At 53.4% G+C, this 15,199-nt stretch overlaps 1 protein-coding gene across 2 annotated transcripts in view; it reads right to left on the reverse strand.

Moving 5' to 3' along the window:
* Positions 1-4,078: 4,078 nt before the first annotated feature.
* The window catches only part of SMOC2 (SPARC related modular calcium binding 2), a 150,213-nt gene continuing 139,092 nt past the window's right edge, over positions 4,079-15,199 (reverse strand). For both annotated transcript variants that reach the window (XM_080806245.1, XM_080806244.1), the window contains exons 10-13: positions 13,668-13,767; positions 11,639-11,886; positions 8,333-8,370; positions 4,079-5,544 (exon numbers count right to left, since the gene is read on the reverse strand). In XM_080806245.1, the coding sequence (XP_080662371.1) occupies positions 5,527-5,544; positions 8,333-8,370; positions 11,639-11,886; positions 13,668-13,767 (404 nt within the window). In that variant the 3' untranslated portion in view covers positions 4,079-5,526. The remainder of the gene's footprint in view (positions 5,545-8,332; positions 8,371-11,638; positions 11,887-13,667; positions 13,768-15,199) is intronic.

The raw sequence follows: 15,199 nt of genomic DNA on the forward strand, positions 1-15,199 counted from the left end.
CCAGACCCTTAGAAGCCATAAAAAGCCACCTTTCCTCTTAACTCCAGTAGCCACGGTTAATTGAAAAGCCGATAAAAAGGCAGGCCGGTAGGGAATATAAAAATTCCATCTTTTTCCACAAAGAAACAATATATTCACTGAGCATAATTTCCACTTTAATTCAAGGAAACAAAATATTTGTTCTGAAGTTAAAAAATTAATAACAAGATGCATAAAACCCTTCTGCTAGGAAACACATATGAATTGAATTAAGTTGTCAGCTTTATCAGTACTTAACCTCCAGACAGCCACAGAAAATAAGCCAAAGAGAAGGTATTTATTTCACATAAAATATATAAATGGAGTAAACATTATTATGGGCGCACCATTAAATAGCGGAGGGTGGCTGTCGGTAGCACAGCTGCCTGCCAGGGACGCCTTTGCCTTGGCCCTTCCAACAGAACAACCGCGTCCTCCCTGGCGGCAAACGCCTGGCTCCAAATCTGACACTAGGGATGCCAGGGACAGTTGTCAGTGGAGGGACACTTACGGGAAGTCTACCGGATGGGCTCAGGGACACTGCAAGACATCAGTCGTGCCACATTCGGCGGGCACAAGCCTTGGCCTGTGGCCTCCGCCCCCCGCCGAGCCCGGGGACAACACGCCGGAGCCAGCCACACTGTAGGGTGACAGAGCCACCCCGAGGGGTGACTGCAGCAGGCCGGCCAGTGGGGAGTCCGTCCATCTGCTTGCGACTATAGGAAAATGGCTCCTACCACCATGCCCTGGCTTCTTATTCCGTTTTGTACAATGAAGTCAATTTCCCACAATAAAATTCGCATATTTCCATCCTGAGGGAGATTCCTTCTTGTAGGAATGACCTGGCAGGTTTACCCCCATGCGTGGGGCTTAGGGTTTTAGATTCAGGTTTCCCTTGTCCTTGATTCTTTTCTGATGGGGAGAGTCCAAACCGCGTGATACAAAACAGTCCTGACACCTGAGTTTGAGTTCCTAATGCCACCAATTAAACGCCTGTTTTATGCCAAACAGGTCACACTGCGGGCAAATGGTGAGGCAGATGGTGCTGTTCTACAGCGAGGTCTGTGCTCTTGCTCTCAGAGGCTGCACACTAATGCGCATCCCCTTCTGTTGCACCTGTCTAGCTGCACCTCTGGACGTGGAGCATTGCTAACGAGAGGTACAGAGGACACCATGTGCTCAACTGCAGTCCAGGCAGCGGATCGTCCTGACCACAAGTAGGGCTCAGTACCGGTGGGCAGCACACCTCTCCCTGGCCTGTGACTCGCTTTGAGCACGTGATGGGCTCTGACGAGTAGACATGGGCAGACAGGTCATAAACTAAGGCTTGAATGCCTTTGCGCTGTTGGGCTTATTGTGATTCACACACAGCCATGTGGGAACATGCCCCCAATGGCTGAAAAGTCCACGGAGGGTGAGGGAATGGGGCAGGCCTGCATCTGGTGTGACACATGGAGGAGGGTCAAGCTGAGCCCAGGCTGGACTGCAACCCTGGCCAACACAAGAAGTGTGAGTGAGAGTGAACAAGCACTGTTCCAAGCTGTGAGCTTTAGGGTGGCTTGCTCACAGCATACCAGTAAAAGATGGTTAAAATAACTTTTTAGAGTGAAGAAATACCCAAAATGGCTAAATATCTAATTAGTCAAAATGTTTTTCACAATTGTGGGTTATGTGGTACTGTGTGATTAGGGAGAAAACCACCATCATTACTAATACCACCATCACCACCATCCTCACCATCACCATCATCACCACCATCAACACCATCATCATCATCATCATCATTACCACCATCACCATCACCATCATCATCATCACCATCACCACCATCACCATCATCATCATTACTACTATCACCACCATCACCATCATCATCTTCACCATCATCACCATCCTCACCATCATCAGCATCACCATCATCATCATCATCATCACCACCACTATCACCACCATCATCATCATCATCACCATCACCATCACCACCATCACCATCATCATCATCACTATCACCATCATCACCATCACCACCATCATCATCACCATCACCACTGTTACCATCACCATCATTATCACCACCACCACCAGCATCACCATCATCATCATCACCATCACCATCACCATCATCATCACCATCACCATCATCACCATCATCACCATTACCATCATCATCACCATCATCATCACCATCATTATCACCATCATCACCATCACCATCATCATCACCACCATCGTCATCACCATCATCATCACCACCACCATCATCATCATCATCACCATCATCACCACCACCATCATCACCATCACTACCACCATCATCATCACCAACATCACCATCACCACCACCATCATCACCATCATCACCATCACCACCATCATCATCACCATCATCATCACCATCATTATCACCATCATCACAATCACCATCATCACCATCACCACCATCATCATCACCATCGTCATCACCATCATTATCACCATCATCACCATCACCACCATCTTCATCACCATCGTCATCGCCATCATTATCACCATCATCACCATCACCATCATCACCATCACCACCATCATTATCACCATCATCACCATCACCACCGTCATCACCATCATCATCACCACCACCATCACCATCATCACCATCACCACCATCATCATCACCATCGTCATCACCATCATTATCACCACCATCACCACCACCATCATCACCATCACCACCACCATCATCACCATCACCACCATCACCACCATCATCATCACCAACATCACCATCACCACCACCATCATCACCATCACTACCATCATCATCACCATCACCACTATCACCACCATCATCATCACCATTGTCACCACCATCACCACCCCAGTGCCACATGCATTCTTCCTTTCTGGGGCAGCTTTGGTGATTGCATGATATCTCTGTCCCCTTGGCAGTTTATGATTATGTCAGTCAGTTCTGCACATTGATTCCAAAAAAAAAAAAAACAACTGATGTCTTTCACCTTGATATCTTTTGGAAATTCCAGGTGTAACACTCACAGGCATGGTCTGTGAGTTGGTCAGGGCACTTCTGAAAAATCTCTGACTTGGAACTTTTTGACAAGGATGCAGGAGACCATTTTTAAGCATGAGCATAGCTGGGGAGGGAGGCATCGATCACTAAAAGCAGCCACACTAGGTACACAAAGGAAAGAGATTTCTGTTCTAGATTTGAAATCCTCGTGCTCTGCAGTTAGAACCCCGTGCTGCAGCCCACACTCCTCCGCTCGCCACCTTCCGGGCCCCCTCGACGCTCCCGCGCGCCTGCCGTTGTTGGAGTTCGTTCGGCTCCCGGGGCCCCTTATCCTCTCCCTGCTGCTCCAGAACCCCGTCCCGGCCCTACCCCACCCACGGCTTCTCCCGAGGGCTGCGTTCCCCTCGCTCCCTTCCCAGGGTGGGCTTCCTGCACAACGGACTTGCTAAGGTTGAATTTCAACAAGATCACTCTTTTCTGAGCAGAGAGAAGAGTGTGCGAGAGGGCAAACTTTCCAGAAGGGAGGAGAGAATTCTAAAGGAAATAGAAATGTAAGAGCCTCGCCTAGGAGGGGGCACTGGGCCTGGGGAGAAAGGGACGGTGCACAGCCTTCAGGCTGCGGACGGTGGGGCTGAGTGAGTGGCAACAGCTCTGAGTAAGAGCCTTCTTTGTTTCTCCTGTCCTCGCCGTCGCATCTGGCAGCGAGAGGTGCATTCGGCCGCTCTGAGTCAGTACTCAGTGAATGAGTGACTGCTTCCCACGACAGGGCCCAACACTGTACCCTTTGTGCGGGGCCCTTAGCATTGCACAAACCCACTCACACAGCCTTCCCCCAGAGGCACAGGCCCCCACCCTCCCTGTGTCACGGAGCAGGAAACGAACGTACAGAAAGTCTGAGAAGCTTGTCCCTGCCACACACCCGGAGCGTCAGAGCCAGGACTCGGTCGCCCCAGCCCCCAGCTGTCGTCTGTGCCTCCTTGACGCGGACAGCTTGAAGAGTAAGCAATGACAAGGGCTATATGTTGCTGGAAAGAAAACAGTAAACAGAGTTTTGATAGCATATTTTATTTGAATCTAAGAAAACTGATTAAATTCAAAGTTCAGAAATGTAAAGGATTATCCAATAAATTTAGGGTCATAACTGTTCCTTGAACAATGATGACACACACTTAAGCTGGTTTTGTGGCTCCAAAGTTTCGGGTTTTACTTTTGTACCGCTTAAATAAGTAAGAAGCCTCAGAAAATAGCTTCATGCCCAGATCATTTTACATGATGCGTGTTGTGGAATTTGGGGTCACAGAGGTTATTTTTCTGAACAAAATTTGGAGCTAAAATAGCATCACAATTTGGCCCACACAGCCTCGGACCGTCCTCCCAATGGCTCCGTTGCGCCGTTGGTCGCTCCCTGGGGGCGACTTGTGGTGCCTGCGGGCCAGTCTTGCTGCTCACGGTGCGGACCTTCGGCTCCTGACCCTGCTCTCACAAGCAGCGCTCACAGCTCTCGCACGGCCGCCGGGAGAGAAGGGAGCCCGGGACCCGCAGGCGCTCGTCCTCGGCGGCCAAGACCAGCGTCCGGCCCCCAGCCTTTGCGGGATGAGCCTTCCCTATGGAAGATACTCTGACTTTGTTCAGGTGGTCATCTGACCCTGCGGGAGGCCCCAGAGTGGAACAGGGTAGGACGGGTCATGGTCCCGTGTAAGAGAGGCAGTGGGGCAGACGAGCCCAGGGCGGCCGGGCAAGGACTAAATCTAGTCCTCCGACCGCACGCCTGTTTACGCGGCATCTGGACAGTGCGGGCGGGGGGGTGGGTCATTCTCGAGCAATTTAGGGCATGATTAACCCGAGCACAAGGCAAAGCTCCAACAGAAGCTCGGAAAGGGAAAGCAGCTCATCAAGATAGGTGGGAAACAGCCTTCCCTCCCAGCTATCTGATGGCTTAGTGGTTGTGGGACTCCTGGCGGGAATAAGATCTCTGGACAGCAAGAGAAAAGAAACACAAAATCCCAAGAAACAAACAAGCCCATGCCCATGTTGGCCGCGGGATGGGGACAGCAGGGCGTCGCACACTTCTAAGGAAGCGTCCTGCGGCACTGCGGGTCTCAAAGGAAGCGACCGTGGGGTCGGTTGCCGGGAGGGATAGCCCCGGCGGGGAGAAAGGCCCGGGGTTGGGACCGCGGTGCCTGAGGCCAAGACTTCTACCATGTCGACATGTGTAGGACAAAGAAATCAAGCTGAAAGCCATTCCAAACACATCTCCACCAAGTACAGATTTCCAAGGTCAAGAGAGGACACATACATTGTATGTGATTAGTTTTCTGAAGCCAGCCCTTCCGTTTCACAGATTAAAGCGGTCTGTTTAAATATCTCATTTCTACAAAGTGAATTTACAGTTAAAGTACAAAGTGCAAATACTATGTGTTTTTGTTTTTGTTTTGTTTTTTAATTGGCTTTTGGTGAGGGAGTCTCCCACATGTCTAGGACGGCCTTGGCTGTGTGAGCCACTATCCTTGCTTCCTCGGCTGAAAAAAAGACAGAAACAGAGACATTGTTAGGACGTTCCCGTGCCGCGTCTGTGAGGAGCGAGGCTTGCCTTCCAGGGACGACATAAGCCGACCTGTGGTCAACAGAGCAAAAGCAATATTTTTAAAAAGATGCAAAACGAAAGAGTGCTGGTTTGATCATTTGGGGCATAAGGATTAATAAAAACACAAACATTAACGAACATTAACCTCCAACACTTGCCTCTCTCTCAGTGATCAGGGATATCAGAGAAACACACCGGCTGAGAAAATCAGCATTTACTTTAAATATTTTAAATAGATCCAGTACATGAAATGTGCTGTGTAGTCTCCAGTCCCTTTGGATTTGTTATACAAAATAATCTTAATAGGGGCGCCTCGGGGGCTCAGCTGGTTAAGCAACTGCCTTCGGTCAGGTCATCATCCCGGAGTCCCGGGTTCCAGGCCCGCATCGGGCTCCCTACGTGGCGGGGCGTCCGCTTCTCCCTCTGACCCTCCTCCCTCTCACGCGCTCTCTCTCATCCTCTCTCTCTCTCTCAAATGAATAAATGAAATTTTAAAAAAGAAACAACATAATCTTAATAATCTAATTTATGCTTCAAGTTTGTAAAGGCGTCATTGATTTTTAATTTTTCTTTTCGTCCATTCCATGTACAAGTCTCTCTCTCTCGGAAGAAACGCACCTGAGAAGTCTGCTGCTGAATATGGGAACTCGGCACCCTGACTGCCAACGAACAGTAATTTGGAACGAAAAGGAAAAGCGATCTACAATCTTCCACATCTATTTTTCCGAGCGTACCAATACCTACTGATATAAACTGACCCTTGCTTCTGTTTCATTATTTAATATAATTAAACATTTAGGAGGCCTCTGGGCTGGCTCCGCTCCCCAGAGAAAGATACTAGAGGGAAGTTGGAAGACGGAATCTCCTGACCGAGCTGAAGGGAAGTTCTGCCCTGATTTGTCGTGGATAAAGATAAGCCGTCAGCCGTGCCTCCCTTCTGGAAGAGCTGTGGGAGGGGGCGTCAGGGGGGCTCAGCGGGTTATGTGTCTGCCTTCAGCTCAGGCCATGATCCCAGGGCCCTGCGATGGAGTCCCGCATGGGGCCCCCTGCCCGGGTGTGGGGGTGCATCTCCCTCCGCCTCTGTCCCTCCCTCCAGTTCATACTCTCTCTCACCTCTCTCTCTGTGTCAAATAAATAAAATCTTAAAAAAAAAACAAAACAAAACAAAACAAAGAACTGTTGGAGGACACGGGCTGCCGTTTAGCCCACAGCCCACATCCAGGTTGGTGTGGGAACGCGCTCTGGTCCCGTCTGAGTCCTGCCGGGAAGGAGAGATCTCGAGAAAGCTCGCTCTCCGAATCAGTACCAGCTCCGGGGTCCTCCTGGCTCCCCCTGGTTCAACGTTTCTCGTCTGGTTATTCATATAGTGAAAGATTTCGGCGCTTGGTACTATGTTTTCTCTTCAAAGAAACATCCACGTACGAAGGAGGGCCCGTGATCTGATGGGCACTGAGTGTCAGACGCATCAAATGAGTCACTGAACACTACGTCAAACACTCAAGATGGACTAAACGCCGGCTAGCTGGGCATAAAAAAAAGGAAAGAAAGAAATATCCACGGCCTTCCGTTGTTTTATCCCACGCAAGCCCCGGCCGGCGTCCGCACGGGACTCAGTCCAGGGTGACCGTTCACAGTAACAGCCGGGAAGTTCATCCATCCACCCGGACACCAGAAAAAGAGCTGGAGAAGGTGCTCCCACTCCTTCTTCTGGGAGACAGCGGACGAGGGAGGCTCGTGTCTCCAAAGAGTTTACTTTGGGCCGAGAGCCCGTGTGGCAGTCGTCACCACCGCGTAATGACAGGGACCCGTGGGCACCTCAGCCGGGGCGGCGCTTTCCGACCCGCCCTGCTCTACCGTGTAAGTGAGTTGTGGTAGGTTTTAAAAAGTTCAAACTGTAAACGCTTGCTAAGCAAAGAAAACCCTATCACACGACTTTCCTAATGATATGGTTTTAAATTACACCCAAGGTGCGTGCGCAGGTCTCCTCTTAAAACCTACAACAGACACAGGGCTTGCCCTGGGACCTGCCGCCCCGACATCAAGCAGGCGGGAAAGACCAGGTCAGTTACAAACTGGCAAGTGGTCCTGAGGTGGGAGGATTTTGCCTTGGCTTTGAGGGAGGGAGAAACACGTGTCCCCCCCCCCCGCCCCGTTTATCCTCCGGACAACATTCCCGACTCTGGAGGGCTGTGGCCTGGGAGCCCAATCCGCTACCGTAACTGCCCGCCCAAAGCTCCGGGAGTCAGAACCCAGAAACGGGTCTACGAGCCCACGGGGCGGGGCGGGGCGCGGGAAACCCCTTCTGGAGCAGAAGGTTTGTGTCATCAAGATGCCCTGGTGAAAAGGTTCCCCTGAACGCCCAGAGGGTCTCCCCACAATCTCCGTAACAAATTATAAGAAATAAATAGTAAATCCCTGGATAATTGTTTTTTTTTTAAGATGTTTCCATAAAACAAAAGGACTTGAATTTTTTTCTAAAAACAACAAAATAATTGAAATTTCAAACAGTAAAAAAAAAAAAAAAGACAAAATCTTCAAGTTGCTGATTTTGGTGGAATTTTGCGAGGCTCTTTCTGGCCACTCGCGGACGTGTGTCGGACATGCCTGCCGCACGGCTCTTCGCTGCGAAGGCGGTTTACCGTCCACGTCCGCGGGCTCCTGAGCAGGGCTTGCTACAGCTAAACCAGCAAACTCTCCGTGCCGAATGCAGCTGCGATACTCACCTGTCTGTTAGCGGCGCCTTCGGCGTTAGCTCTAGGGGCTGCGGGGAAACGAAAGAAGACACCGTTACAAACCAAGCACGCTTCAGCTGATGACCGTTTCGATCAGTTTCTGAGGAAAGGGTCAGAGTCCCTTCAGGGACACGTCACCAGCTGCCAACCTTACTGGCAGGAGAACATACACATGCGGGGCAGCACGATCGCCGGCGGCAGCTAACGGAAGGCGCCGTGTCCACTCTTCTCCAGGGACACAAGTGCGCTCGTCCAACTGTAGAAGAACGTTTCATTTTTCCAAAACTTGCAAAGCGCCGTCTACTAACCAGAGGCCAGTCTTACCTGCGCTGAACTCCCCCTCGGGACAGGAGGCCCTGGGCATGGGGCACGCGGGTTCTCTGACATCTCTGGGGCTTTTTTATTTAATTCATGAGAAACCAACATGTCTGGCTCAACATAATTTTTCCAAATCCTTGAGGGAAATGGATGGGGGAGGGGGAGGCGTGAGATGCGTGGTGTTTGACCTGTGGCCTCACCACGCGGCCTGTGGCGGAGGAGAAGGCGGGAGGCTCAGACCCACATCCTGCGGGCGCCCCCGGGGTCCAGCTCCTCGGCACCCGCCTTCCTCCCTGGCTTCTAAGATGACCCTCCCCCTCCGTACATTCCCTCCTTCATCCCCGTGGGCTCCTCCTGCCCTCCCTGCCCGCAGAGGGTGCCACCCCCAGCCCCGCAGGGCCACGCGAGGCAAGGCCACGTCAGTAAAATTACAAAACTACCAGAGGGAAGGAGGAAGTGTTTTGCAGCCACCTGTGTGGTACGGCGTTCGGGGCCGGTCGGGAGTGGACGCCACTGGAAACAGTGGATACCGACTGTTCCCGCTGACCCCGCGGACAGCAACCGTCCGTCCCCAGTATGCCCAGAAGGGACGCAGCTAGCATGACAATCCAGTTGAAAGAGATAATTTGGTCAAAAATGAGTATTTCTTAACTGCTGAGTTTCTGTGTAACGGTCATTTTGGAGACTCATGAGGGAATGATGTAATGTTCAATGATTTTTTTTTTTTAATACTCCCTTTCTTGGTTTTATCATTTCTCAATAGTTTCAGTCAATTTTTTTCTTTTCTTTTTTTGTAATAGCAAACATTCAGATCCAGTTTTCCAATAATGTATCTTAGTTGCAATATTTTAAATGCAAAATCTTGTATCATATAGTAAATTAAGTGTGATTAGGAAGTTCATGGCTGAGGACCCCTTGTCTTGTAGTGAAACATTGTAACACAAGCATGGATGTGCGTAGGGAACAGAGACAGTTCAGAGGAAGACAGACTCAGGTCTGATTGTGTCTAAGAAAAAAGTCACATGGTATCTGTTTTTTATTTAGTTTCTGATTTTTTTTAGAGTAAAACATGCATTGCTAAGTAGTGAGTAAAGATGAAGGAAACAAAAGACACTGGGAACAGTTTGCACATTGGGAGCGCCCAGACTAACCCTCTCCTGAATTTTGAGGTTTTTCTGGCTTTTCAAAAGCAATTTCAAAGTACACAGGGCAGGAGGAAGGAACGAATCAAAATTGAAAATGAAAATAACAGAAATTCCTCCAGGAAAGTAAGAGTTGCAAAATCAACTTGTTATGAATTCAAATCCCCAAAGCTTATTTTTGACCAAATTGCCACTTTCACCAAATTTTAGCTGGCTTTTTGGGGGGAGGAGGGGTTCATTAGCCATCTCCTTGGTTCCTAATATGACTGTAAAACTCAGTACGTTTGTTAGCCTGAGGAGCGTCAGCCATGGATGTTTCTAGTGCGGAAGGACGGCGTCAGGGGAGACCCACTGAGCTCCATCACTCACTGCTGTCTTCCGGGGGTGCAGGAGACACACTGTCTCCCTCCCCCGTGCCCGCCCGGTGCACAGAGACCCCCGGGACCATTCTCAGGACATGGCCAGCAGCAGACCGGCCGCACCGCCTGGAGCAGCTGCCTCCCTGCAGATGGGCGGCTCCCCACCCCCCACCCTCTGTGCGACTCTGCACTTTCCCAACGAGGGGCTTCGCCATCAGGAAGGATGCGGCCCCAGAGCTCCCGGCCTACTGCCTGCTGGGACCCCTGATCACGGAGGCAGCATCGCCCTGGGGGATGGGCAGCGGCCTCCCACGTCCGCCCAGCCGCCCCGGAGCAGCATGCTGTTCCCTGCGGGATCCGAACCCACGCGGTGACCACATGCCAGCCTCTGCTCTACGCCTCAGCGGGGCCACGTGGAAGGAGCCGGGTCCAACCATCACGGTCAGGAACTGGAATTCACCACAGTCGTCCTGACGCCCCACCGGGTATCCGAGGAAATCAGGTTGTCAGGAAGGGGCCTGGACGATTCCGGTGAATCCATTCCCGGGGCCGGTTCTATCCAGGAGGTACAGCAATCAGGCTTGTACTTCCAGATGCTTCCCCATCTGGGGCCTTGCTCACCCCGGGGCATGGCCCCTGTCAGGGAAAACCAGCTCCTACACAGAGCAACACTCACTCTGGAGCAAAGCCATCCATCCAGAGCCCATGCACAACCCCCAGTGGGGCTCCCTCCCTGGGCCACTAGCCCCTACTCTCCTCACCCCAGAGCAGGGACCAGCGAGCCCCCCTGAGGGGCCTGAGGCAGGACAGTGTCTCCAGTGCTGGCCACGACACCCGCCTGGTCTCCCTCCCAACATCCTGAGGGCTGTGCTCAGACATCCGTCCCACAGAGACGCCCCGTCGAAGTCCTCAGCCTGAGCCTGGCGCTGCCTCCCTGGTCCCGGGGCCACACGTGCAGGGATCGTCACCTCCCATGGTGTGTCTGGCTGCTTTCTGTCAACCGGGAGACCCGTGAGCTGGGCTCCATTCTAACCCGCACCCCGCAGGGGGAGACCCGCTGGCCGACTTCCAGGACGCCATGAAGCGCGAGTGGTCTCCGAGATCCTGCACACAACTCTTCCAAATAAAGCCTGAATTGTCTAAGGTGAGCTTCTGTTAGAGACTTGGGCGAGGTACGTTTCACAACTGCCCAGATCCAGCCGGGAACCATCGCAGTGGATGAAGCGGGGTGACCGTCATGACAAAAAATGGGACGCGGGGACAAGTCAGAGAGAAAGGGACCCGCCACGTGGGCCAGGCTCTCGCTGGTCTGCGATTCCATCTACGGACAATGACCTACAGGGAAGCGGCCCCCCCGACCTAGGGGACAAGCGACACTGTCTAGGAGGCCGGTCGAGCAGGCGCTGGAACCGGACGCTCTGCAAAGTGAAGAGCAATGAGCAAGGCTCTCACTGGGGGCCTCTCTGGGTTTGCTTTACCTTCTGCTCTCGTCACCCCCAGACAACCCATCAGCTCCTGCACGGAGATGGATTTGTCGTTGTTCACGTCGCAGTACTCGACAAACTTCTTCACACATTTTTTGGGTTTGGACTTTTTCCGAAGGAACCTCTTGAAGGGCTTAATCTCCTTCTTGCCGATGTCCCCGCTGGAGTTTTTATCCAGGAGCTTGAAGTACCAGTGGACCACTCGCTCCTCCAGCGTGTGGCTGGGGTCGGGCTCGGAAAGCCTGGAAGAGCACGCAAGGTCGTCAGACACCCGCCCTTGACCGTCCGCCGGAGGCACAGGGCACGCTCCGACGCTCCCAGAAGGCGGCCCCGCGCGTCACGGTGCTGATGCCTAACCTGTGTGGGTTCGCCACCCATGGAGCAATTTTTAAAAATAATTTTAAAGAAAGGAATTTAGCAAGAACATTTTAAGTTAGTTTCAAAATTATAAATGGCACAATGAACTCCGCGTGCTTATTACACACTTGGCGTTGGCCGAGTCTTAAAGGACCGAAGAAGCCTCCTCGCCCCGGGTTCCGTGCTCCACAGAGTGGGCGGGTCAGCCGGCCGAGCAACGCCCCCAGCAAACCCTCGGACCCCGAGGTCCCTGAGTCCTTTAAGTGGGAGTCACTGGCATTCTATTCGATCCTGCAGAGCGGCTGGAAGAAGCAAATAAAAATACATCTAGACCTTTTCCCCTGGATTAAAAAAAAAGTTTGGTATTTTAAGATATGAATAACTAAAAACTCTCCTAGAAGCTCTGCTTTGAGTCAAATCTTGGAAAATGTCCCAGATGTTAAAACGTGCCTTCTCACTCAGGGGAGAACGTGTGGACACCCGCTGGCCCTCTCTCCGCTGGCAACGATGTCTAGGCTCTCCCCGCCCCGAGGAGCCCACGTTCCCCCAAGTGTGAAAGCCGCACAGGTGTCAGGCCCTCGAAGGCCACCGAGTACCTCCAGCCTCTCGGAGGAGCTTCTCAGACAGTAATTCATTGACTGTCCTCAAGTCTAGCTCCTCTGATTAGAGCTTCCCAAGAGTGTGTCAGCTGGAGAGGTAGGCCTTTTTATTTATTTTCTTTATTTTATCTTTTGCCTTAGTAAGCTTAATTTACCGCTTGGTTGTGACATTTTCTGTTAGCATGGTCTTCCCTCTTCTTGAGTCTTACTCTTAGGAAGAGAGGCAGAGACAGCCTTGGGCTGAGGAGACCAGGACACTTTAGATCCTCAGAAGAGCCAGGGCGGCCGCGGCTCTGCAGGCGGGAGCGGGGAGGGAGGAAGGCCGCGCGCTAAGGAAGCAGGAAGGTTCTCCCTCAGAAAAGCCTCTTGGAAGAAAGGGCTGCGCTCGCTAGTCCTTGGGGGCCCGGGGCTCTCCACGTGGAGCCCAGCGGCAGGGAGCTGCCGGACAGAAGACTCCGGGGACCCTACGGGAGCTCGACTCAAAATCCCAGACCCGCGCCCGCGCGAGCAGAACGTCTGCCGCGCTTCCGGAGAGAACCGGCCCAAGGTGCGGGCGTCACCCTCTGAGCCGCGTCTGTGTAAATAATGCCACTGGCTGTGCCCTTGAATCCCAGGATGGTAAGTCGTATGTTACACGGGTTTTTCTACCGTAAATACGTAGCACGTTGAAAACTTGAAATCAGACCCTTCAATTCCAAGTATTAAAATCTACTCAGTAACTCAAAAATGCAATTCCCAGGCTCGAAGCCAGCGGAGCGAGGGTCCCTGCCTTCTGCTCCCGTGCCGCCTGCCGCCACCTGACGGGACCGTCGGGCACCCCAGGTTCCAGCTCTTCCCATGGTGACACAGCCCTCGGCGGCATAACTGCGTTCCAGGGAAAGCCGCTGGACCAACCACCTCCAGACCCACGGAGCGGGGGGACGTGCTGGGAGAGACTCGCTTCCCAGAGCCCTGCAGGGTCCGGAGAAGCCGACCAGCCTCGGGTGCCTAACGGCCGCACCGGCTTCCGGCTTTCCGACACCTGGGGCTTCCTGGCCGCTCCCGCTCCGCTGCCGAGCGCGCCCTACCTGCCGGAGGAGGCGGGGTCGGAGACCGCGTGGACCATGTCAGTGGACAGCGCGTCCAAAATGCTCGTCAGGAACTCGTTCTTTTTGGCACCAGGACAACCTAAAGAGAAAGTGCAGGCATATTTTTCCCCCATATTTCACAAAACCCACCGAGTAAAAGATCTTTCTCTGCAACAACAACAACAAAAAACACCAGGGAAGCTTTGGGAACTGTGCGGGCGCTCCCCATCGAGCGCAGGTGAAGGGTCATTGAGCTGCCACATGCGTGTTGATCTGGAGCATGATTTTTTAAAGATTTATGTATTCATTTGAGAGAGCGCGTGAGTGAGCGTAGGCATGCGAGGGGCAGCGGGGCAGATGGAGGGGGACGGAGCCCTCAAGCAGACCCCCCGCCGAGAGCAGAGCCCGACGGACCGTGATCCCACCGCCCGGGAGATCATGACCTGAGCCAGAACCAGGGGTTGGATGCTCGACCAGCAGAGCCCCCCAGGCCCCCGTTCTGGATGGTGATTATTGTAAATGACAGGCTCTAACACTCATTACACCCCTGCGCGAGGCGAAGACATTCACGGGCGTTCAACCCCGTCCCGGGGACGCCCCAGGGGTTCGCTGTGACCAGTCAGGGTCACAGCCGAGGTCCCTGCGTTTGGCAGCATCAAAGGTGCCCCGAGGTCACACTGCTGGAGGCTGGAGCCCAGAAACCCCGCCCTGGCTCAGAATACCTCAGTTTATGGGCGGCTCATCCCCCAGCAGCCCTTACCTGCCGGACCCCACGTGCCGGCAGCCCCTCCTCCCCGCACAGGCCCCACACAGGCGCCAGCTGGGGCGGTGCCCCCACCCGCTTCAGGAGGAAGAGGAGGGAGGGCGGCAGCAGGGCTGTCTTCTCTGGATGCGGGAGGACGGGGCCTGTGTGGGACGGTGGTGCTGAGCTCGGGGGGCTGGTCACTCGGACACCAGCCGGCTCTGTGGTCATCTACGCTCTGCTTTCGTCTGTGTCCTGCTGACACTTGAGGTTCTGGCGTCACTGTGCAACGAGCACTTGTTGGTGGCGACAGTGGGAATCTATTTAGGTTGGTTTCCCCTTCATCAAGTACACAAGCCAGGGACAGCTGTGAGCATTCCAGAGAGGGACAGCAGGGCGACAGCCGAAGAGGCGGCTTCTGCTCCATGGGGAAATGCTCACCCTTGGGTGGATGCTACTTTTCAAGAAAAAGCAACGGTCTACTTAGCTCTTCCCCTGGGAGGCCGCGGGCGTGTCACACGTGACCTGGACCCGGGCACCCCCTGCGCCGCCCGCACTCCGGCTGGGAGAGGACATCGGCCTCCGGGAGGGTTGGGGCAGCAACTCTGCGAGCGGCAGGACTGGCGGCTTCTAGGAAGGAGAGGACAGGCAGACGGGCTCCCTGCCCAGGAGCGTGGGGTGGGGGGTGCACGACCGACAGCCCCCTACCCCCCGTCCCAGCTGCCCGCAGGGCCTGGTCCCCAGGACCCCCACAGCCTGTGAGCCTTGAGACAGCCGTGGAGGGCTGGGC

Source organism: Martes martes, assembly GCF_963455335.1.
Source record: "Martes martes genome assembly, chromosome: 6".
Lineage (NCBI taxonomy): Eukaryota > Metazoa > Chordata > Mammalia > Carnivora > Mustelidae > Martes > Martes martes.